Source organism: Lacerta agilis, chromosome 13 (assembly GCF_009819535.1).
Source record: "Lacerta agilis isolate rLacAgi1 chromosome 13, rLacAgi1.pri, whole genome shotgun sequence".
Classification (NCBI taxonomy): domain Eukaryota; kingdom Metazoa; phylum Chordata; class Lepidosauria; order Squamata; family Lacertidae; genus Lacerta; species Lacerta agilis.
In genome coordinates, this window is record NC_046324.1 from 15,677,643 (window position 1) to 15,703,168 (window position 25,526).

General features: G+C 42.9%; 1 protein-coding gene across 2 annotated transcripts; it reads right to left on the reverse strand.

Annotated features, from left to right (window-relative positions):
* Positions 1 to 197: 197 nt before the first annotated feature.
* ABHD17C (abhydrolase domain containing 17C, depalmitoylase) lies at positions 198 to 24,296 on the reverse strand. Of its 2 annotated transcripts, XM_033167965.1 has the most exons (3): positions 23,086 to 24,295; positions 6,609 to 6,788; positions 198 to 1,723 (listed from the first exon to the last, which is right to left on the reverse strand). In XM_033167965.1, exons 1-3 carry the CDS (start codon positions 23,604 to 23,606, stop codon positions 1,504 to 1,506), a joined length of 921 nt encoding a protein of 306 aa, XP_033023856.1. In that variant the 5' UTR covers positions 23,607 to 24,295; the 3' UTR covers positions 198 to 1,503. The 2 variants fall into 2 exon arrangements, with proteins under 2 accessions (XP_033023856.1, XP_033023857.1); XM_033167966.1 differs by lacking the exon at positions 6,609 to 6,788 and having other exon boundaries at positions 23,086 to 24,296.
* Between the last annotated feature and the right edge of the window lie 1,230 nt (positions 24,297 to 25,526).

Genomic DNA, 25,526 nt, shown 5'->3' on the forward strand with positions numbered 1-25,526 from the left:
AGATTTGAATGCAGGACCCACTGGACTCAAGCCCAACACCATAGTCATTACACTACGGTAACAGTCTCCAGTCTACACTGCAGCACAATACTGTCTGTACCTCTTCAAGTCCTCATGCTTTGGTGTCAGTAATAAAAGACTCACATATGACCTTTGGTGCAATTTGACCATGGGACAAAGTGAAGCAAAGTCCAATATTCTCTATTCCATGCATCCTTTATTCCATTACAATCACTGTTGTTGCATTCTGGCAACAAGAACACAAACCATAATCCATCGCAATCCATTTTTTACAACAATCAGAGGCTTACAGTACATTTAAGGCCGTACAACTTGGGAAAAAAACCTCAGGCCTCTTAGTGTAATGATTTAATTGTCTTGCATATTCTGTGCGATTCCAGTGTCAGAGAATGAAAAATTTCCCCTAAACAAAAAGGATCAGTTTCAATGAAAGTTTCTTACATAAATTTGTCAAAAACAAATGTGTAAATATTTTTAGTTGTCCTGGAAATCTTATAAAACTTTTAATAGCAAAATAATGCAGGGATAAAAACTTTAACAAAATGTATTCATATACAAACCAGAATTTGTTAACTAGACTTAAATTTTAAACTACCAATCAGGAGTTATGCATAAATGTAAATACACTTATGTACAATACTTTAAAAACCTCTATAAGGAATGCTTTACACAAGGAAATGCCAAAGTTGGCTTTTATTCAGAGTGTAAACATCATCTGAATAACTGGGTTTAGTAAATTTACACATTTCTTAAAAAGTAAAAAGAATTAAAGAAAGGGTTTAGCCGGTCAGTTATTATTCCTTTAGGAATATTTTGTAAATATGCAGAAAACCGGTGAAAGGTCATTTCAGAATTAGCCCCATTTAGAAATCAGTGACCCTGGGAAATTTTCATTAATTAATTAATTTACTTAGGAAGGTAAGGTTGGCAAAAAACAAACAAAAAAACACAATGAGAAATCACCACAAAAAAACTTTCCAGTTACAATAGCACAGCTAGAAATTTTACATGGAGAATGCTCTTAGACTGGTTCCATAAATCAGTAGGAAGCTATCATCCAGATTTCTTGCATTCCAGATTGTGGGAAGATTTTTTTCTCAAAGAGAAAGAAAACATTATAGGACAAGCAACTTGAAGGGTTGGGTAGGGAAAAGGCTGGAAGTATTATAACTGCTAGATTAAGTAGTATCCCTCAAGTTTAGCTAGCACCCCTTCTAAAACTCCCAGCTTTTCTAGTGTATTGAAGGTAAAAACAATTGGGATTACTGTAGTGACTGTTAGAACAGTTTCCTGATATAAAAAGACAGTCGAGAGCTGATTGGATAAACCCTAATGAGGGGGCATTTCTTCATAGTATAAAGCTATTACAGCTAAGCCAGTTAATGCATGTGCAAAAACAGGTAAATTCTTCCATTCACAGTTAACTGAGGTAAAAAAAAAAGAAGAAGAAAAGGAAAAGGAAAAGAGATCAAGTAGGTTTCTTCAGGAATTAGGGAGTTCGTGAGATATGAACTGTTTTAGTCGTTCTAGGTACTGTGCATAAAGCTCTATGTCGTTGTGGCCAGCCCCCTCCACCCAGAGGGGCTCCACCGCCCGGGGACATCGCTCGTACATCGCCAAACCATGTGAGAAATCTATTACTTCATCTTCGGTACCGTGAATCACCAGGACGGGAGAGGTTACTTTAGAGATCTTGTCAATGCTGAGGATGTAAAAGACAAAAACCAAGAGAGCATTACTGGTTAAGTTCATTAACCAGAGAAAACCAAGGTTGTCATAGTTGTTTTGGAAAACTCTGGGAAAGATTAATAAATAATAATAATAATACTTTTATTTATATGCAGCCCATCTGGCTGGGTTTCCCCAGCTACTCTGGGCAGCTCCCAACAGAATTAAAAACAATAAAGCATCAAACATTAAAAACCTCCCTAAACTGGGCTGCCTTCAGATGTCTTCTAAAAGTCAGATAGTTATCTATTTCCTTGACATCTGATGGGAGGGTGTTTCACAGGGTGGGCGCCACTACCGAGAAGGCCCTCTGCCTGGTTCCCTGTAACCTCACTTCTCGCAGTGAGGGAACCACCAGAAGGCCCTCGGAGCTGGACCTCAGTGTCTAGGCAGAACGATGGGGGTGGAGACGCTCCTTCAGGTAGACTGGGCCGAGGCCATTTAGGGCTTTAAAGGTCAGCACCAACACTTTGGATTGTGCTCAGAAACGTACTAGGAGCCAATTTAGGTCTTTCAGGACCAGGGTTATATGGTCTCAGTGGCCACTCCCAGTCTAGCTGCCGCATTCTGGATTAGTTGCAGTTTCTGGGTCACCTTCAAAGGTAGCCCCAGGTAGAGCACATTGCAGTAGTCCAAGTGGGAGATAACCAGAGCATGCACCACTCTGGTGATACAGTCCATGGGCAGGTAGGGTCTCAGCCTGCATACCAGATGGAGCTGGTAGACAGCTGCCCTGGACACAGAATTGACCTGCACCTCCATGTGCAGCTGTGAGTCCAAAATGACTCCCAGGCTGCACATCTGGTCCTTCAGCAGCAGCACCTGAAAGAGAACTCCGTCTCCCATTGAACCTGCTCCTTAGCAACAAACAGCTACAGGAGAGCACTGGTTATGTTCTATGGCCCTTATATATAAACTCAATATTTTAGAGGTAGACGACCTCTAAAAACCAACTGGAGGGAGGAAGAGAGAGCAGGAGAGGGCAAAAGTCTTCATTCCCTGCTTTCTGGAGGCATATTGTGGACCATTATAAGGAAGCAGGGCGGTGGTCTAATTCAACCACTGGTCTTATCTACTATTCTTGTGAAAAGGGTTCCTGGCAGGTAACTGAAAAGCACAGGGATACACAAGTCACAATTATTGTCATCTGTTTCCAGCATTCCAGAAGGAGAAATGGCTAATTCAGCCTGGCCACTTCTGAAGCCCGGATGAGCATTCATGCTGTTGTTGTTAAATTAGACTACTCTCATGTTCAGAGCTTTACGCTCTGCGTCTTTCCATCAATATGTCCCTAAAAAGAAAGTGCCATTTGTTCATTCTTTTCTGCCAACGCTGTCCAACTGTGCCTGGCAGGAAGGCTACAGCTGCTCTTTCTAAGAAGCCACTTGGAGATCCGCAGTGGATTTTGGAAATTCACAACGTAAATAAATAAAATAAATACAAGGAGGTCATCGGAGGCTCACAGTTCTCAGATTTTGAGGCAGGCCTCTCTGAGGCAACAATGGGCAGTTGTTGCAGGAGATGCAAGAACCTCTTGTGAATCTTTAAAGAGGAAGAAAGCAAAATGTTATGTTCAGCTCTCCCTGGGAGTACAGCATAGAGGGCTGGATGTCACCTCACAGCTATTGCTTTTATTAAAGGGTGACCGTATTCTGAATTGAGCAAAGGGTGCTGGCAGAAATGGCTGTCCATCCTGACTCCCACAGGAAATGGGGAACAGAGAAGGGGCCATTTAACCCTCTCCATCCCAGTGTGCACAACATCAAAGTCTCTGTCTGAAGTCTCTCTTTGTGCAACACAGAAGCTGATGTCCATGCCAGAAGCAAATGGGAAGAAGAGAAGAAACGAGACAAGCATTCTGCCAAAACTTAGATGCTGTTCCCACCGGGGAGGAGGGGGTTAGCAGGATATTTGCCTGTACGTTGGAGTGAACAGTTGAGGCACACTGGAATTTGATCGGAGCTGTGCTGGGGAGAGTGTGCATAGAAAACTGCCTTATATATACCATGCTGGACCACTGCCCATTTTGCTCTGTATGGTCGACACTGACTGGTTGTGGCTCTCTATGGTTTCAGACAGGATTTATCCACCTTCCCTGGATATACCAGGGATTGAACCTGGGACCCTCTGCAAGCAAAGCACATGCTCTTTGCTTTCAGGCTTCCCATAGGGCACTGGACTAGATTGGCCATTGACCTGACCCAGCAGCCAGGCTCTTCTGATGTTCTCTACCACCGAGCCATGACCCTTCTCCAGGCTGGTGCTGTTCCCAAGTTGCCAGCTGGCTACCCCTGCTGTACCACAGCATGCAGCTCCCTTTCGCTTTTCCCGCCAGCAGGTTTCACTATGCATCATTCTGTTGGAGGCACCAGTGCTAAAGAGAAGCGACATGGAAGCAGCCAGGGAAAGCCAAAGGGAATGAGGAATGGGGGTTGCTCTCATCTTGGATGGATGGTCATTTTGCTGGCAGAGCAGAACCTGGGCGAGGGAGGGAGACCAAGGAGCCTCCAATGGATGGCAGCACTGGACACGCCCTGCACCAAAAAGCCTGCCACTCAAGTGCCTCACACACCTCCGATGAAGGGCAAAGTTAGCCGCCACCGTCCCTCTGCCTTGCTGGAATCCCAGCCCTCAGCACTTGCCCTCCTGTCCTGGCTGTAGCCTCCACCCTGTCACCCAAGGGACTCACTGTCCTGTGCCACTGCTGCTGACCCCTTGGGATAACCCCACAGCCCTCTGGAGGTCTGCCAACCACCATTCCACAAATATACATTTCCTTTAAAATGTATCTTACCTACTTTTAAAACACAAGACAAAAGGCCAGCACTAGGCAAATGCACCTTGCTGACTTAAATTTTGGAATCCTTGACACCGCCACAAATGGGATTCTCCCATACATGTATAGTAACACTTAATGAAATCATGTATGCACAGACATCACAGCAAGATTGTCAGTCCTCACTTTTAGGAAACTCGAGGGGGGAAGTCTCTCCATTGTGGTGCTCACATAATTAGTGTCATTCATCCCTAATCAGGCATTTCAGCAAAACAGTATTTACAGCTTGCAAAACCACTGGAAGGCATCCCACTGCCAGCTCAGCTGCTTGGGAACGCAGCATTCAGAAAGCACATTAGCCTCACTTGGTATTCCTAACCACACCGTTCTGCAGCTAGAGAAATCTACAGAGACTATCGGACATCAGCAAACACAAAAGATTTCTGTGTAAACTGCAATTAACAATTTTCTCTCTCTTACAAGGGCAGGGAGGGGGGAATTCGTTCAAGTACCAAAGCATTTAACAGATCAAGTTAAATTGGTAAGAAACAGCTCTTGAGAAAGCAAAAAGAGAAAGTGAATGATATAATACCTCCGCTGTCTCTGCCCCGATGTTTTTCACCTCCTATTTGACTTGGCCTATTTCATCCAAGCTCTGTTCCAAACCTTGTGAATAATTTTTTAAAGCCTGAATGTTCAGAGGAAGAATTTGTCATATAGTAAATATTTGTAACTGTTAGAAAGGCAGGAGGGCAGAGGAATTATACCAAGACACGATAGCAAAAGCACATAATTCCAGCGCACCCCACCAGAAACTTCCCTCCAAGAATGGATGAACTGCTCCAGTTCAGCTCTGGTTCTCAAAGCATGGCCCATTCATTTCAGTGGATCTTGTACTATCAAAATGCTTGCGTTCTGGACCATTTTCAAAGTTGCTAACTGCAGAGTCTATTAAGTGCTATGCATTCTCTCAGAACAAGACAAATGAAACCAGTTCAGCTAAGTGACTTTTCATATTCTGAAGGTGGGGGTGGAAATAGAACATCAATATTGAAGTGGGTGCCTACTATGGAGGTAGAAATGGTTTTTGTAACCAGTCATTGACTAATACGCAACCACCGCTACAAGTTGTATGCAATTACACCCATCATTCTAACCTTCAAGGTCAATACAAGTTGAACTACATATCCCCTTCACAATTCTCCAGTCCAGTCTAGTCCAGTCCAGTCCCCACTCCCTCCAATGTGGAACAAAGGCACACCCAACAATATTTTTAAAGAACATGCAAAAAGCATTTACAGGAGAAACACAGAATACCTTTGGTTTGCAAAGGTCAGCAGTCGATCCACACTCAAGATGCCAGTTCAAGTTAAGAAGTATATAGCAATATGTGAACATTTGAATATATTTCTGTTGACCCATAATGCTTGCCCATCTTGCCAAGCATGATCAACTGTGGCTGCCAGAGGCTTCCCACAGTCTCAGAGGTCACTTTCTGCTCTTCACCGCCTCTGGAACTCCCTTCCCAGGGAAAATCTGGCAGTCCCCTTCACCCGACTACTTTCAGGCAGATTTTTAAGACACTTTTATTTTCCCAGGCTTTTTGAAGGGAATAGTTACACCTAGGCACTGTGATTTTTATAGGTTATTTTCATTATAGTATGCTGGATATGGTTTCAACAGATTTTATGCTACTTGCGACCCTGGGCACCCTTCAGGGAGGAAGGGTGGAATATAAATTTAATAAATAACGTGAAGGTGCCAAGCAGTGAAAATGGAACCCTCCTGGCATGCTTTGCAGGTGCTGTTTCCCAAAGAGGCCACCCTCATTAAATCTTCACCATCATACTTCACGATAAACATTAAATGGAGGATAAATCTAGCAGAAAGAACCATCAAAGCATCACAGAGCAGGGGGCTTTTTACCCTCTAATATGCTGGTATTCCTGAGGCCACCACATCTACTCTTGGTTAAGTAATGTATCCATGACTTTTGCTTAGTTTTTGTCATTTTTAAAGGTACATGCCCAATTTAAGTATTATAAATGAACAATGGCTCCCTGGGAGCAAGTTCTGCACATACCTTGGGAAAGCATCAAAGCAGTATGTTTTCCTGGTGTCCGGGAATGCTACCCGCAACCCAGACATCAAGGGCGAGTGAAGGATAACAGCGGCACACTCATACCGAGATGCCAGGTCCACAGTGGGAACGGTTCCAATACTCTGTCCATACAGAATGATGTTCTCAGGACTGACCCCATACCTGTAAAAACAGAAGAGAGGAAAACAGAAGTGTATTTTGTCTTTGTTTTTTGGGTTGTTTTTTTAAGGGTATTCCAGGAGGGGTGAACTGGTGTTTTTATTCTCTAGATGTAAACTTCATATTTATTTATTTAAGCTGTCAATTTATGGGATTTTGAAGGTCCTTGCAGCCAACATGATGCCCTCCAGATGTTGCTAGCTGGGACTTATGGGATTTGTAGTCCACAACATCTGGAGGATACCATGTTGGTTACTCCTGTCTTGTATGGAATACCTGTCTGGATATATATTCTAAGTGTTCAATACTCTTGCCTTCAGTTCTGCATGAGCTCATATGTAAAATACCTACTTGCCCACTTGGGATACAAAAACAGGAATGCAGATGGGGAAGGCAAATGCAGTGGGAGACTATCAAGCCTGCAGTTGGACACGACCTGCCATTTTGACTTGGACCATGAAAAGGAGCTGCTTTGCTGCATAAACACATTTAATATATAGCCACATTACTAGAAATGCATTTGAGGTCAGGGACAATAACTGCACTGCTGCTGCTCAAAGATGTTTAGTTTCAGCCAAGTGGAAAAGATTTGCATGGTCAACCCCCACAGCTGTTGGAGCTTCCAAGCCCCACATGTAGGTGGAAAAACAAAGAGAGCCGAGCAAAGAAAGGAAAGCAAGAAAGCAAAGGAGATCTTGACAGTGAACTGACTTAGTGCAACAATAAGAAAAAGTTCCAGGAAGCAAGTGCATTAAAAAACATAGACTTCCATTCTCAATACTTATGACCATGAAGCAACACTCAGAATTCTTTACTAATGCAGTAAGTGACCTTGAACAAATAACTGTTCCTTGTTCAGTTTGGAAGCTACTATCCATTTAATAAGGCTGTTGTGAAGATACATTGTGAAGTAAGAAATACATAAATTCTACATAAAGTGTAAATAGCCATAAGCAGGACAAAATTGTAGCAAATATATCTTATATAATCAATAATACAGTATAGGAATTTTTTTTTGGGGGGGGGGGTTATACAAGACAGCTTCCTAGATAGTACTGAATATTCAACAAGGAAGTTTTAGAGCACTGCTCCTGTACAAAAACATTTGACCCGCAGTATAGCTTGAAGCAGACTGTCCTAGTCAGCTCTTTGGTGGTCTATCTTAGAGAGAGTGCCCAGTGCATTTTCAAGGAGACTTACAGAGTAGCTACTAAAAATACCTTCCTTGAATCAACAGGGTTGTTGTCTCTGAGCAAAACAGAAAACCAAATGGAATGTCCAGGTTGAAATTTATGGGTATGCAACTGAGTTGCTCCTGTAAAGATCATCTCCTCAGAACAGTCCCAAAAACAACAGATGGAGAGCACATTAAAAAAATATGGAAGGGGGGGGGAAGCACAGTGGAAAGATACTACAGTTTACTCTTTAGCTTTACATCCTAAACAGTGTGTTGAGAAAGGCTGGCTGCAGTTATGAACAAGGTATTATTTATACATAGTTCAGCCAGAGAGTAGAAGGGGTGAAGGAAAAGGTCCAAAAGGTTCATTGCTCCAATGTACTTTATTGCTTCCTCTAATAAGGCTATTGCCATAATTCTTTTCAGCATTTGAACACATATTTGTATTCCAAAAAGCAGGGAACTGGTCAGCTGGCACAATTCTGCAGAAACATTGGTCTGGTGCACAAACTGAGTGTTTGTCATATCAAGCGATAAGTTGCATGTTTGAGGGAGCTGTCACATAGCTAACAACCCTCAGCAGAACTGGCACATCTTCTCAAATGCAATGCTTTTCAATGGAGTGACGGTTCACACATTCAGCTGCCTATCATCAGCTGCAGAGAAATCATCCAAGCAGTGTACAAGCATGTGTAAACCACCCCACAAATCTACATATAACCATCACATAGCCTAGCCCCAGGTGTAATTAAAACTCAGCAAGTTCAATGGGATGCACTTGAAGGAATAATGTTTACTCTTTCAGTCCTAAATGATAATGACCCACGTTTTAAGTTATAGGTCTTGAGAACCGTAACCTCAGAAATATCGGAAGCACTCTTCAGTTTAGAGACTGCTGTGATTCTCTGGTGCACTTGAAATGGTTCAATCCAATTCAGCTTGAAGCCTCCAGCCATGTCCCAATGCACTTTGCTCTGATGGAGATTAAGTGGCGAATCTGAAGATTCGTTGCTAGCCAATATTGGTTAGACTAACGAATTATCAACAGCTTATTTCAGAGAAGCAGACCCTTTAAGTCATATCCTCCTCTTGAAAAACAGTGTTTCTGTTCTATTTACTCTGAGTCAGAAACTAGCTTTACTGAAGTCACAGCAGGGGGAGAGCCATGTCTGCAAGAGAGACTGCTATAGTCAGTCTCATGGCCACAGAACCCATACAATCAGGCACAATGGGATTGATTATGGGTGAAGCCCCCCTATTAAGTCCACTTTGGCCATTCTTAAGGTCATTGTGTGATGGCACTAGAAAGGGGTTCATTCGTTCATTTGCGGTGGGAATGTGAGGAGAGTCAATAATTCTGGACCTGGGTTTTCTCAATAATAGTGACTATTACTCAACAACATTTGCCTCCAGATCCCTTCTTTCTTTATCAAATTATGCTAATCCTCGCATAACTTATAAAAGTCTAGTACTTATGTTACTATCAGCAGCCAGATTGGAAAACATCTAAAGTTCCTATGCCTGAAGCATGCTTTACTAATACAGTCGTACCTTGGAAGTCGAACAGAATCCGTTCCGGAAGTCCGTTCAACTTCTATAACAGTATGGAAACCAAGGCACAGCTTCCGATTGGCTGCAGGAAGCTCCTGGAGCCAATTGGAACCCGCGGACGTCACAACCGACATTCGGGTTCCAAAGAACGTTTGCAAACCGGAACAATCACTTCCGGGTTTGTGGCATTCAGGACCCAAAACATTCAACTCACAAGTCGTTCAAGATCCAAAATATACCTGTATATGGAACATTGCTTTATCTGAACAGATGTTAATGCATAGTTTGCGGCAAAACTAAATCAAGACAGTTTGACATGGTCTGGTTTCCAGTTTTGAGTTATATAAGGGAGAATCACATTACTCCTCCTCCCATGATTCACTCTTCATCGTGGTTGGGCTATATAGACTCATCTTAAAATCATAGCTATATGGAATTGCATCTTTGTAAAAAAACAATTGTAATACTGATTATGCTCTGTGTACAGTCCTGTTATTGTTTGTACGGTTTTGTGCTTGTAGATATGCTAAATGATAAATCAATATTATATACATATATTTAAAAGATCCCTCCCCACTACACATAAACACATGCTTCTGGATTGGCTAAGGCAGGTATGAGGAGCCCATGGCCCTCCAGGTTTTGTTGAATTAATCCAAAACATCTGGAGGGCCACAGGTTTCCCAGCACTAGACTAAGGGAACTGGACAGCACTTCTTAGGTGGGTCAGATTTAGCCCCGGGTCTGCTAGTTGTTGGTGCCTACTGTATGTTTTAAAAGCATTTGTGACACGTGGGCTAATGGAAACAGCATTTAAACATAAAGATTACTAGGTTGTCTTGCTCAACCATCCTCGTCCTTGAGACAGCATAAACACAATGTCCACATTCAAATGTCTATGCCATCTCTGTTGCCACAACATTTTCTTTGTATAAAAAAAGCCCAGCTGTTTTGACTTAGTTACTGATGACATACAAAGCTGGCTACAGGCAAGTGTCTTTTGCCCCACACCCTCCACAGGTTTTTAAGGTAATATCACAATGTGAATCCTTGGAATGGGAATGAAAATGTATAATCAGGAAATAACCAGTCAAATCTGTACACTAAGTTAGGCTCTTTCTTGAAAAGTAAGCCAATCTTGCAAAAGTCTACAGCAATTTTCAACTGTATCTGTACAACAAAACTAACCAGCACCCCAAAGGTTTTCAGAGAGCTAGATTGAATGAATTCATTTGATTTGCAAACGGAAAAATGCAAACATTAACAATAATTATCTTAAGAGAGCCCACCTCAGCTGGCCCTACTCAAGCACAGGGGTCAGAATGTTTAAGCAGCTTAAGTTCTGCTAATATTGAAAGCTGCAGCCCAGAACCAGTTTTGGTCCATAGTGCAGAGGGAGGAAAAGAGAGGATACACAGCTCCCACTTAGGCCTGAAAATTCCTACTTTTACCATGATGTCCAAACCACCACTGCCACCACTAAGAGAGAGTCCAGTGGCAGTGCAAGCACCACAAGCACCATGCATAGCACTTATCACACCTACCAATGCAAGAGTAGGGGGGATGCACAATGACACCATGGTAGAAACCATACACCTGTATGACAGAAAGCAGAAGTCTGGAACTGGCTAGAAACAGAAGGAAACCACAAACTGACTTGGAACAAAAACATGGAATGCATCTTGCTATAAATAATCAGGGGAAAGTGAATTCCCTCCCCACCCCACCCCCCAAAACCCATGACCGTGCAAGCAGCTTCTCTTGTGTTGAATGCACAGCACAGATCTGCAGAGTTCACATGGCAAAACCAGGGGAGAACCAGAAAGTATGGAAAACAGCTGTTCTTTCTGCACTAGTATATTAAAATGGAACTTGGCGTACTGCGCTTAATTCCTGTGTATTTGCTCTATGGCAGTTAGCATAACACACACATTTACACTAGCTGCTTATTTAGGAAGTAAATGCAGAGCTTAATGGCTTTACGACTATGACTGCGGTACTTGGGTGTTTTTTTCTTAATGATACGAATGAATGGAAGAGTTAGTTTGGTTTGCTACAAAATATACTTGCGTGCTTCAAAGAAAAATATCCTTGCTGGTGCTACAAGGTAACCCTGCTGTGAGGAGGCAACAGAGGCACCAGAAGACTGTCTATTCTGCTACGAAGGAGACTCCGGTGGAAAGACTGTCAAAGGATTTTCTTCCTTAAAGTTCCAAGTCAGACAAATAAGGATGCAATGGTTGAGTCCCTCATTTTACTTTCTTTTCATTTGACTCCTGTCTTATGTGTGAAATGTACACCTGGAGATTTAATCCTTTAAGTCTAGACAAGTAGCTGAGATGTTGTACAGTAAAGCAGAGAGGAAACAGTGGAATAAGCAAGATAGAAGGGAACTGTCATGCCTTTCACAGGTCCTGCTTTCCCCCCTCCATTAATGTTTTTGCCTGACTGTAAATGCATTCTTGAACTCTGATCATGCCTCTTGCTTGTCTGGATGGAGGGCAGAGGTATGGGAACATATGCGGAAATTAATGCACTGTACAAAGATAACATTCACATTTGTTGTTCTGCCTCTGACCCTCCCCACCACAGGTATGTGGCCCCTGGAAGACTGCCCGAAAGGAAATGCAACCCTGGGGTGAAAATGTCTTCCCACCCCTGCCCTAAAATCTAACCAATTTAGTATGGCGTAAACTTGCAAGGATCACAGTCCAATTCAGATAAATGAAGTGTATTCCAAAATTAGCAGGCATTTATTCACATGGTGGGAAGGTCAGAGGGAAATTAAATGCAAAGAGAAGAGAGATTGTGCATGTCTTATGAATTAACTTTTACTACACAACTTCCCTAACATTATGGCATCATTTCCCAAGGAACAGCGAGAAGATAAACATCGTCTAATATCGTATCAATGTACACAGATTTATTTAGAAAACCACACACAGAGCACTAAAGTCACTTTAACTGAGTTAGTTGCATTTAATTAAACATGCCCTGTAGCAAAGGAATGTTAGCAACAGAAAAGCTTACTTATCACAGGCTGCAAGGATTTGCTGGTCGCTAAGGAATCCCTTCACTGACCGAAGTATCAATAATTCAGAAGAGCTCAGCTACATTCCATTATATACTTTTAACTGGATTGGTGTATGAGTTCTATACGGAGCTACTCTCTGGGGGATTTTTCTGCAACAGATACCCCCGGACAAAGTTATCTTCCCTGATCTTTAGGAAAGTACAGAATTCATGATGTTTTCTGAAATAGGAAACATGTGTCTCTAAATAGTCTTGCTATTTGGATTCCTTATAAAAACACACTTTCTCTGGCTTTTAAATAGCCACTCACCTATGGTAAATAGTGTTCTGAGAATATATTTCCCCCTTGATTTAGAAGTATAAAAAGAATTGTAGAAGTAAATCAAGGGTCTCCAGGAAATCAGAATGGTTTTTTTGAGCACATGTACATGCAGAAGAAGAAGAAGAGTTTGGATTTGATATCCCGCTTTTCACTACCCGAAGGAGTCTCAAAGCGGCTAACATTCTCCTTTCCCTTCCTCCCCCACAACAAACACTCTGTGAGGTGAGTGGGGCTGAGAGACTACAGAGAAGTGTGATTAGCCCAAGGTCACCCAGCAGCTGCATGTGGAGGAGTGGAGACACAAACCCGGTTCCCCAGATTACAAGTCTACCACTCTTAACCACTACACCACACTGGCTCTCTTTAGTAACCTGCCTACGCGTAGCAGTCTTAGTCTCTGTAACCAGATCATTTGCCTGAAACAAAAAATGTAGCAACTTTTCAGTTTTACTGCCTTTTCTCCTTTCAGATAGATGGCATTGTGACAGCAATTTAAGACTGTATAAGTGGGCAGATTATTATTTTTAATGAACTAGCAACTTTTGTAGATATTTTATTCTTTGAACACCACCACTAAATGTGGTGCTTAACAGACTAAAACCAGGAAGAGATAGTCTTCTGTCCTGAAGTGCCCAATCCCAGTTAATTAAAATCTTGTATTTCTCAATTGATTTCTATGGGTAATTTCCACTTCTATCCCTAGGACATTTAAAAATAGCTTCTCTCCGTGTGAACCACGAAATTATATATCCAGTTTTTATCCATGCAACAGTCAGCCAACCTGTTCAGTTCTGATTAAGCAGGGTTCGCCCCCACCCCCACCCCGGAAGTTATTTTTATACTGTTGCAAACTGATTAAGCTTACTTATATGCTGCTTTTCAACAATGAGCTGTGCCCAAAGCGGCTTACAGCAAACATTCATAACATCAAAATACAGTGGTACATCGGTTTAAGAACAGCCCTGTTTACGAACTATTCGGTTTAAGAACTCCGCAAAACCGGAAGTAGTGTTCCGGTTCGCAAACTTTACCTCGGTCTAAAAACAGAAGCCGAATGGTGGAAGGGCACCAGTGGTAGGAGGCCTCATTAGGGAAAGCGCGCCTCAGTTTAGGAACTGTTTTGGTTTAAGAATGGACTTCCGGAATGGATTAAGTTTGTAAACCTAGGTTATACTGTACTTTTAAAAATGAAAAAAACAAAAACCCAACAATTCAACAAACGCAGAATAAATTCAATACTACAAGAAGAAAAATCCACAATCTAGGTTTAGGTATACAAAGCAAAATAAGAGTTAACTGACAATAAATGATACTGATACCTCCTCATATGGGGGCTCTTGCTGTTTTAACTACTAAAGCAATGACACTTAAAGAACTGATTTGGAATTATAACATTCAATATACTTGCTTAAATGACTTTGCTTCACTGGTCATGCAGTATACTTCCAGGAATTTTAATGTTAGCTGACCAACACAAGCACTGCAGAACAATTATGGTTAATCTACCACTGCTGATAATCATATGCAAGTAGCTGGGGACAAATTTCCTTTAGTACTGCTGGTAGTATTTCACCCTCACTATAGTATATTTTGACTAGTGTGCTAGTCCCCTTCTCTGGCAACATGCAAGCCTTTTCCCACCTCACCCCCATCCATAACAATAGTTACCAACCCTTGCCATGCTTTTTGTTGATATTAACATTTCTGACATTAGTTATCACCAATATGTGATTAACTTTATTGTAAAGCTTGATTACTTGTACAGTGGTACTTTGGTTCTCGAACTTAATCTGTTCCGCAAGTACATTCGACTCCCGAAACAGTTTGAAAACCAAGGCATGGCTTCCAATTTGCTGCAGGAACTTCCTGCAATCAAGCATAAGCCGTGTTGGACGTTTGGCTTCCAAAAAACATTCACAAACCGGAACACTTACTTCTGGGTTTGTGCCGTTCAGAAGCTGGTTTGTTCGGGAACCAAGCCATTTGAGAACCAAGGTATCACTGTATAATATATTTCTGGTAAACCCTACCAGTTAATCAGAAAGTGCTAATCCACCCCACTTTGCTATTCAAAATTGGAGCCCATGTTTTCCTAGGGGGGCCTTCCATTGCTGCCGCGCCGCCGCATGATTTCTGTTCTCATCCTGAAGCAAAGTTCTTAACCCGAGGTACTATTTCTGGGTTAGCTAAGTCTGTAACCTGAAGCATCTGTAACCCGAGATTCCACTGTATGCTGCAAAAGGTCTGCCCAACCTGTTGCCCACAAGCCAAATGTAGCCTACCAGCTAAAGGCAGTTCCTACATTCCTCTGCCACCTGCAGAGTAGTGTTGTTTTACAGTCATAAACTGCACTCACATAGCAATCTCTGAAGTTCCCCTACCTTCCTTATGTGGCTCACAGCAGCCTGTGACAAGCAATGGTATTTACAGGTAGGAAGTGTATTCAGTTACACAAAGTTCCTGTCAAGCTGCCCTAAAACAAAACCTCCCTGGTGCTATCAAGTCAGCCTGGCTGCAATCTGAAGTTACGGTCCTAGAGTATTTAGGCATTTGAAACCGAATGCAGACCTTGCCAAGATATCCAATCCAGCAACTTTCAGAAGCTTGTATCTAGGCAACTTGAATGCTTGAGGAATCAAGCTGGTCAAAAGCATGTGGCTCTCCTACAGCTTGCAGACTGTTGTACTACAGCTGCAGATTTCTAGTGAGTTACTGTATGCAAGGTGCAGCTGAGAGATTTCTAGACAATGCCCAGTCTGCAGAGCAGAAACAAGATGAGCCCCAATCCAGGACTCTAGACAAAAAACAGAAACAAAATTCAGCTATAAACAATTACAACTCAGCTGATGAGATCTACCATCTGGAGGGGCAAAAGTTCACTCTATAGGACCCATCTCTTTGAGGCCTAAAACCAGCCATCTTAGCTATTTCCTGATGTACATTTAATGGTCAGATATTGTGTATGCAACACAATCAATTTATTCCATGATGAATAAAAAGGCTACAAGACTAGTCTGGAAGAAAATAAGTACTTAATTCCTAGAAGTGAACAAACAACACCTTTTTTTAAAGCCATCTATAAAACAGTTGCATGAGATCATTACCGGTAAGTTCTCTTCAGTAAGGCACCCACAAGAGAAGAACTACACTAGTGGCCAAAATTGTGGAAACCTTTTGGAAAAAGTGTATTTCTGAGGTTTGGTGGCTCATAGCACCACTTTCTTCTGGAGTAATACCATAAAAGTAATACCATATATATCAATGGAAAGATAATTTAATGAAGAATGTAATGCTACAACGTTTGTTCAATTACCTGTATTATTTCAAAAGATATTGCCAAATAACCAGAAACAGGAGTGTTTAGAGAGTCAATCAGGTGTCATCTGGTTTTGATAGAATACAGATAACTGAACAAACTTTGTTGCATTATATTCTTCATTAAATTATCTTTCCATTGATATATAATTTTATGGTATGACTCCAAAAGAAATTGGTGTTATGAGCCATCAAACTTTGGAAATACACTTTCTCCAAAACGATTCCACAATTCTGGCCACTAGTATAGCTTTAGGCAGGATGGCATGGTGCCAACGTGGTTGCATTCCTGTCTGTGCTGCGCTTCAGGGGTACAGGGGCACATGAAGCACTTATTATTAAAATGAACATGGCTATGCCAACATGCACAGCCCACCCTACTTGGCAATGTCTGATTCAGCTTGCAACACTTGGACACACAGTAGTATGGATGGGACCATGGCAAAAGAGCTTCAGCAGCTACATGGTGTCTCTCCTTCCCCACTACAGGATTGTATTTTGACAGCCATACTGCGCTTGTGGAAGAACACTTGGCTGAGTTGCCTTAGTGGCAGCATCTGAACCCAAATCCTTAGATCTGAAAAAACACTACAACACTCATATATTGCAAGCTGTATTTGTTTCTATGTTGGTTTCTAACAACCTCTTGGTACTTCAAAAGTAAGACCAGCAGAAATGACTAAAGCCTAGCTTTTGTTTCCACACACTTAAGGGCCGTAACCTCCTTCAGTATCATTTGGAAGGGATATTATGAAGCTGGCACAGTCTGTTTTTCCCCATGCTACAACTTCAAGTGCTTCTGAAAACTGCTTTGTGCCCTCTTGGCATGTGGCAGGTTAACATGCTATGGCACAAACCTGTTATTAAAAAGCCACAGGGACTAGCCTTTCTACTAATTTAGCACGCAAACAAGTTTTTGCTGTAACAAGACTTAAGAGCTTCCCTACTGTGTTTCTTTTTAGGTCTGGTGTGGATGTGAGAACAGGCTATGGAGCAGCAATAAAACTGCTAGCACATTTGGAAAGCTAAGCAGGGTCTGGTATGGTTTCAATTTGAACAGGGAACCGCATGTTAAGATCCCTGCATTGCAGAGGGTTGGACTAGATGACCCTCAGGGTCCCTTCCAACAATTCTATTATCATTTAACCATGGTTAGGAAATGGGGAACATGTTGCAGGCTCCTCCCTTACAGTTAACCATGGTGCAGTGTTAGAGCTACACTGACCCCAACCATGTGTAACCACTAGTCAGGACTTGCAAAGAGTCCTGGTTCCATTTATTTTATACTTTGAACTACCTGAGCTCTATATTATACTCCATTTTCATAGAAGCAGAATCATAAATATTCTTCACCAGATAACATGGTGATCATTTTCTTTCCATCTCATAGGAAAACACTGATCTGTCCATTAACCACCAGACTTTGCTACTGAAAAGTTCTGAATACCTACAATAGAATTCTATGAAAGTTTACTTGGCAGAAATTCTGAAATGAGACATTTCTAAATAAATGAATTTAAAACTGTACTCTAAGCAAATTGTCTTCCTTAGTAGCCTTGCTATCATTCCCCTTGCACTAAAGAATATTTTTAAGTTTCATGACCAAAGGACTTATTTATGGCCCTAAATAGTCCAGGGCTTGCCGATCAGACGGTCCGCGGTTCAAATCCCCACGACGGGGTGAGCCGCTGTTGCTCGGTCCCTGCTCCTGCCCACCTAGCAGTTCGAAAGCACGTCAAAGTGCAAGTAGATAAATAGGTACCACTCCGATGGGAAGGTGAATGTTGTTTCCGTGTACTGCTCTGGTTCGTCAGAAGTGGCTTAGTCATGCTGGCCACATTACCTGGAAGCTGTACACCGGCTCCCTCAGCCAATAAAGCAAGATGAGTGCCGCAACCCCAGAGTCATCTGTGACTGGACCTAATGGTCAGGGGTTCCTTTACCTTTACCTTTAATATGCTGTTTAAGCAACCAGTTGGTATCATGCTTATTTAGGAAATTTTGAGTTTGTTTTTAAAGTCCTTTCTCAGTTCATTAAAAAGAAGAGTTAAGGCTTTCCCTTCCTCTAATGCAGGAATTGGAAACCTGTGGCATTCCAGATGTTATTGGATTCCAGCGCTCATCAGCCCTAGGCAGCCTCAACAATGATCTGAAATGATGGGAGCGTCAGTCCAACAATCACCTTCTAGAAGGGTCCCCCACACCTGTTCTAATGCCTTGAGAATGTGAATGCCTGGTGGTTTACTTTTAACTTTATAATAAGTTTTGTTAGCACTTATATCAAGCAGCCTTGAAAGATTCCACAAAGGTTTACTAGCCCACCTGCACCTATACTAGTAATTTATGACAGACAGATGCCACAAAGCGGGGAAAGAACCAGTTCTCTGATTTGCAAAAGTTTCCCCGTTTGGTTGCTTGCAAAAGATTGTTACTAGTCATAGGGAACTAGGTACAGCTCCAAGTAAGTTCATGCATTAAATTTTTTAAAACCCACATATTCAGTGTCTTTCAGTGTAATCTTATAGATGTATTCACAGAAGCTAAGTGCCACTGAGTTCAATGGGACTTACTGCCAGGTAATTGTGTATAGGACTGCAGCTTTAACTGTAACAAAAATATAGGCCATCTGCCTTAAGGGGTTATCACTCTTCTATTTATTACTATTCAACTTGGGAGATCTCAGTGGAATGATTACACGCATAATGAATTTCTGGAAATTTAGTTGAGCAATGAAATGCATAATCTGTGTTATATATAAATGCTAAGTATGGAAGAAAATTAACTGCAAGCTGTTGTTCTGGTATGAGGGGTGGGCGGAGATAAAGAATAGGCAATAGGCACCTATTTAGCCATCATTTATGCACAATAACACACAGCTAGCCTAAGGTACTTTTATATTTCTATCAAAATTATTTTCCACTCACTGAAAAGCAGATGCGGAGTTTAGTGAAGACGTTAAAGATCACAATCTCAAATAATGAATATGATGCCATTTTATATTGTTTGCAGTAGAAAGAAAGAGGCAATTGTTAAAGTCCCAAAGAATTCAAATGCATTCAAGAATGCAATGTAAAAAATCCTAAGTAGATTGTAGTTAACTGTACACCTTGGCTGAAAGCCGAATTTAATTTTCTCCAAGTCAGGCTGAAATACTCTTCCCTTGTTCACATAATGTCATTAAGAGGTATTATTGAAACACGCCATAAGCCTACTAACAAAAATTTATTACAGCAGGCAATTTTGTTATGAGATTACTTATCAAGAACCTCCCCACACAATCAAAACATACTATTTAAACTCATATATCCAAGTATTCCATTCTTCGAAACAAATCGAGGCAGCGCGACCTAAATTAAATTAAGCCTTTAATGCCACACAAGTGAAGGTTGCTAGACAAGGAACTTTCAGTGGGAAAGCATTTATATTCTATTTATGCATTTACAACATTTATAATCTGCTTTTTAGAATAAATGTCCTCAGAAATTGGCTTCTACAAGACTAAATAAAATTACAAATCACAAAAATATACAACATAAAAAACCTCAGCTAAATCATAAAACCAGTCACACACCATTTCTTTTAATGACCATTTAAACATCACTAAAAATCAATAGGATCACACCACTTACTTAGAAAATGCAACCTGAAATAACTTAGTGGCTGCCTGAAGGCTTGCATATAAGGTGCCTTATATATTCCGTAACTGTAGGGCTACTGCTGATAATAACATCTCTCTCATGCCCATCTACCCAAATGAGAACTCACCAGCTGGCAGACCAGTAGAGCCCCAAGGCCCATCTCAAAGCACAGGCAGGCTAGTATCAAGGGTGGCCCTTTAAACAGCTTAAGCCAGAAAGGTGTGTGGCCACTTTAAACCACCAGATCAAGATTTGATGCCAATGAACAGTACACGGGTCCATAAAACCCACTCAGGAATCTTAAAATAAAGTACCAAGAATGACTAGAGGAAATTAGGCATAGAACTTTACAGAAAACAAATTTACCTGATCTCAGAAACGGGCTTCTAACAGTACATTCATCAGATGCCAAAGAATCATATAAAAACAAAAAGGCCATATTAGCAAGTTAGCCTCCTTTAAAAATGTGAATGCAGCCTCTGTCATTAGCTAGAGTAGTCAGCTTGCGTGCCATTCATAGGAAAAATGTGATACACAATTGTTTTAATACACCCCACCGCCACATACTCAAGACAAGACTGCACAGATTTGAGATGTTTCAGTGGCCAAATGTCCTTCCTCATGAATCCAATCCCAAATCCCCTATTGGCTCCTTTCTGCCCTCTAATACTGTTCAAATTCCATCCCTCCCTGGCTACTCCTTGAACATTAATTTTCAATTAAGACACAGAGCCTCCTTAGCTTAGTTAGTCTCTTCTCAAACTGAATGGATTATCAGTGTTTCTTATTACGGTACATCAAACACATGCATAACCTGTGTTAATTACATAACTGATTATTCTGTTCATCTTCCTGGGTTAGATAAGTTTGTTGTCAATCCTAAAGAAAGCTAAAGACAAAATGACTTGTATTTGAAGACTGCAAAAGTTATTACAGACCCTAAAAACAGGTATAAGGCAAGCAGTTGTTCACCTTAGTTGGGAAGCGAGTCGCCACATTCTGAACAAGTTTATACAACCTCTCCCACTAGTCAAATCTCAAGCCAATAAAGGTGAAAATAAATCATTCTGAGCTGAAAGGTCACAGTTGTCTCATCAGGATAAGTATGTTTGTTTGGAGGGAGGAATGGGGAAGAAGAACACTTTTAGTAATTTATACAACCTGGGTTTCCACATGCAATAATGGGTTCAAGAGCCTCCCAGTTTAATTGAGTTTAAATCAGAGATGGGTAACTTTTGGCCTTTCAGATGTTTTGAGCTTACAACTCCCATCATCATTGGCCATTGGCCATGCTGGCTGAGGATGGTGCAAGCTGGAGACCAACAACATCTGGAGTGCAACAGGTTCCCCCACCTGATTTAAATGCTTGGGACAGTAAACAAAGCAAAGTAAAGAACTTTTTCACTTTTTTCAACAAAATTACAAGGCATTAAACTGGTTTCCATTTGCTAGTGAAAAGTCTGTATACCGTGGTACCTCGAATTACAAACGCCTCAGGTTACAAACACTTCAGGTTACACACTCTGCTAACCTGGAAGAGTTACCTTGAGTTGAGTACTTTGCCCCAGGATGAGAACGGAAATCGTGTGCCGGCAGCGCAGCGGCAGCAAGAGGCCCCATTAGCGAAAGCACACCTCTAGTTAAGAACATTTTCAGGTTAAGAATGGACCTCCGGAACGAATTAAGTTCGTAACAAGAGGTACCACTGTACTGAAAAACTGCAAGGAAACATGTAAGACACATAAGACTATAAAGAAAAGGCTATTTGATCAGGCTAGTGGCCCTTCTTTTCCAGCATCATATTCTCACAGTGGTCAACCAGATGCCTATGGAAAGTCCACAAGTAGGACCTGAGCACAACAGCACTTGCCACTCCTGAACTTTCCAGCAACTGGTAATCTGAAGCATACTGCCTCTGACTCCTACCTCCAAGTAACTGGTCTTCTTAGCCAGCAGCCAATCTAGCACAGCCTTTCAACAGTTCAGCTCAAAGCTATACAGTATCTACTCAGCATTTGCCCCAAATCAAACAAGTTGCATTGAGGGCAAGATCCGTCTTGGCTTCATTGGAGCAAATACTCAAAACTACACCATCAACTACCTGCCAAGAACTAAATCTAAAGTAAAGACAAAGCCCTAGAAACAAACACTGATAGAAACTTCCTTGTTATAGGTAGTTATCAAATGTACCTGAACTTTGGATCTTTTAAAAATAGACAGACTGTGTGGGTGAAAGGTCTTTGTATAAGTTCATCACGTACTAAATAGATGAAGAACTGTGAAGAGTGCAGCACACCAGCTCTGGTACTCCCATACCCACCTCAGTGCTGAAGCTGCATCATAGTATTCAATGATGCAACTGGTACATTTAATCCTTGATAATGCTAACTAGCATTCTAAAATGTCATATTTCACCCTGTTGCACTGTCCAAGAATACAAAGAAACCATGATGTATAATAATTAGCCATTACTGTTCTCTTGTACCATTTAGCTTAAGGTTACCAGACGTCCCTGTTTCCCGGGGACAGTCCCCGGATTTACAAATCAGTCCCCATACAAAATCAACTATAGTTGAAAAGTATCCCCTGATTCATTGAAAAAAATCTGGTAACCTTAATTTAGCTGTCATGAGTACATACAAGCTATGTTATATCTCCGCTGTTGGAAGCAGTATGTGTTTGAATAGCAGTTGCCAGAAATCACAAGTGGCTATCTCACACTTCAGGCCTGCTTGTGGGATTTCCATGCATATCTGGGTGGTCACTATGAGGACAAGGTGCTGGACTAGATGGGTCTAAATCTAGCAGGGCTTTCCTTATATTTCTTAACGCCATGTTTTTACATTGAGCATTTCTTGCTCCATGATCAGAGCAGCAAGTCAAGAATACCACCACCTTCCAAAATCTAGGAACTAACGATACTTTAGGTTCAATTACGACCCCCAGCATTCCCCACCACTGCAACTGTAGCTCGCAAAGCTATGCTACAAGCTGCTTTTGAACACCCTCTCAGTTTCAGGAGAGATTTGCTAAACAGCATGGGGGGCTGCTGTTCAAGGAACATAAACTCCCTTGAATGTCAGGAGCTTGTATGATTCTGAGGTCATGTAAAGTGGTGGAGTGGTCAACCTTACTGCATCAAAGGAGACCAGTTTACAGTGATTCCACAACAAGGGAAAAGTATAATGTCAAACAAGCAGCCCCTAAGAAATTAGAAATACCCTCCACCATTTTCATGGGCATGTTTACCCAACAGCCATTTACCTTGTTCTGAGGGCCTGCCAAGCTGCATCGATGTCTGCATAAAGGTTTTTTTCAGATGGTTTACCAGTGCTCACTCCATAACCAGAGTAATCATAGGAGAAAACATTGCAGTTGATGCGGGAGCCTAGACCAATATAGAAGCTGCACATCTGGCCCAGGTCAACAGCATTGCCATGGGAGAACAGCAGCGTATACCGGCTAGAAGGAGCACAGCGTACAAACATGCATCCCAGCCGGTTATCCCGGGCTGTGCGTGAAAAGAAGACTTCCACGGCATCCAGCTCTCTCTGGGAATACTGCCAGTCCGCCCGCTCAGTCAAGTGCAGGCTGCAGCTACCTGTCGGCGTCCCCACTGCAGCAGCCCCACCTTCCTGCTGTTCTGGTTGCATCACAGTGTACGTGGGCTCTGGGGGCAGAAAAGCCAGCTTGGCAGCTATGCGGCTGGGGCAAGGTGGGCAGCAGAAGAGCCAACATAGCTCGCCCAGAGAGAAACCGTTCATTCTGGGGCCTTGTTCTGGCATCAGAGGCGCTTGATGGAGAACCGCACCAAGGAGAGATGGAGGGAAATTCTCAGCGGATATGGGATGAACTGTCTCACCCCAAGCTACACAGGCTAATTGCAACCCGTTTCATTAACTACCAGTCTAATTACTAGACTACCAGTCTTCCACACCCAACAAGCCAACTACCTGCATGGAAACCCAAGATGACACCCAAAATTCAACACCATTCTCTATAGCTCCTTGAAAACTGCCTCCCATCCAAGCCCCCACAAAGTGCTTCTTTCTTCCAGCAACCTGAAGCCGCTGAAGTTCAATCTTTACACCCTGTAAGACCCTCCACCTCATGCGCTACTAGGCCCTCCTCACCTCCCAACATTAAAACTGTCACCTAACCCAGATTTGGAAACCCTGCATGACCCCAATACAATCCTGTCACCGAAGGAGCCCAAAACGCACAAGGATTTGCTCTCCCAACCTGTGCTATACAGATCTATCTGAACTGAATGGGTAGAAGAAGCCCCTCCCAGAGCTCAGCCAAAATACCAGGTCCTCCCCACCCCTTAAAAAAAACACAATTCCCCTTCAAACAGAAGACCACGAACTCTCCAAATAAAAAAGACCTTCCCAGTTCTTCCCAGTATCTACCTAGCCCTACTCTGAAAACCTTCCCTTCTATAGAGTCCCATAGGGAGCCTCGCCCCTTAATCGGCTGAAGCCCACTTGTCCCAACCTCAAAAAGGGAAAACCTCCCCCCGCTTCCTGCAGACCCCTCAGCCTCTCCCCCCTAGCCTCAAATGAGAGCCTCACCAAACACCTGAGCTCACTAGGACGCCCCCCCTTCCACCTCCCTCTCCACACTGAAGACCTAACCAGGCCACAAACAACACGCTCGCGACCTCCAAACTGCTCCCCCTACACTGACGGAGGCCTCGAAGGGACGCCTAGCAGAGCAGGGCAGGAGGAGGCCGAGGCCCGGAGGGGAACAGCTGGAAGTCTGAGTGTCTGCCTGTCAGTCAAGGGATGGAGAGTCGCCCCGTTCCCGCTCGGCCGCAGCTGCTTCCCTGAGGCGGGCAGGTCCACTTCGGGGAGAAAGAGTGGCTCTCACACGGAGCTGCCGGCGGCGGCCATCACGTCTCGGGTCCCTCCTCGTCCTCTTCTTTTTCCCTCACCACCTCCCCCCTCCCCCCCTGCGACACCACTTCCGGGTTAAGGCCCGCCCCCTCTCTTGACCCTCTCTAGAAGCAGACCCTTGCGGCGGCCGGCGGCGGCGGAGAGGAAGATCGAGATAGCGCGAGGGAGCGAGGAGCCGGGCGGACCAATCAGGAACGTGGGCCGACGGCGGCGTGCGCATGCGCTCCCCGCGCCCCTTACCTTTCCCACACACCCCGTTCCTCTCAACCATAGAGTTCTAAGCACCATAAACTCTCTTCTGCCCCCTGGATTGGCGCAGGTGTAATAAGGCGTGACTGCGGCTGCTGCCGCCTTCGGCGCGCGCCGGGATGTGGCGCTGGATTGGGTGAGGAAGGTGCCGGCCTCTTTAAGGGAACGGGCCAATCACTGCTTTGTTCTCTCTCCCTGATGTAACCCTCATAGGAGAGAGCTCGCGGAGTGTTTCATTTTCTGTCCCTCGCACGCCGCAGCAGAGCGCAATGCGCACGCGCAGCTGACCTTAGCTTTTTTTTTGCCCTGGCGCTGTAGCAGGAGGGGGTCGTTGTGTTGCTTTCGCTCACTCGTGTGCCTGTCAGCCATAGAATTGTAGGGTTGGAAAGGGACACAGAGGGTCATCTAGTCCAACCCCCCTGCAATGCAAGAATCTCGAGACGTGGTGTCCCATCCAGTTTGAAACCATACCAGACCCTGCTTAGCTGTGCAAATGTGCCAATGACCTAGCAGCTTTATTGCTTTCGCTTTCCAGGAACTTAGGTGTCCTTAAAGGCT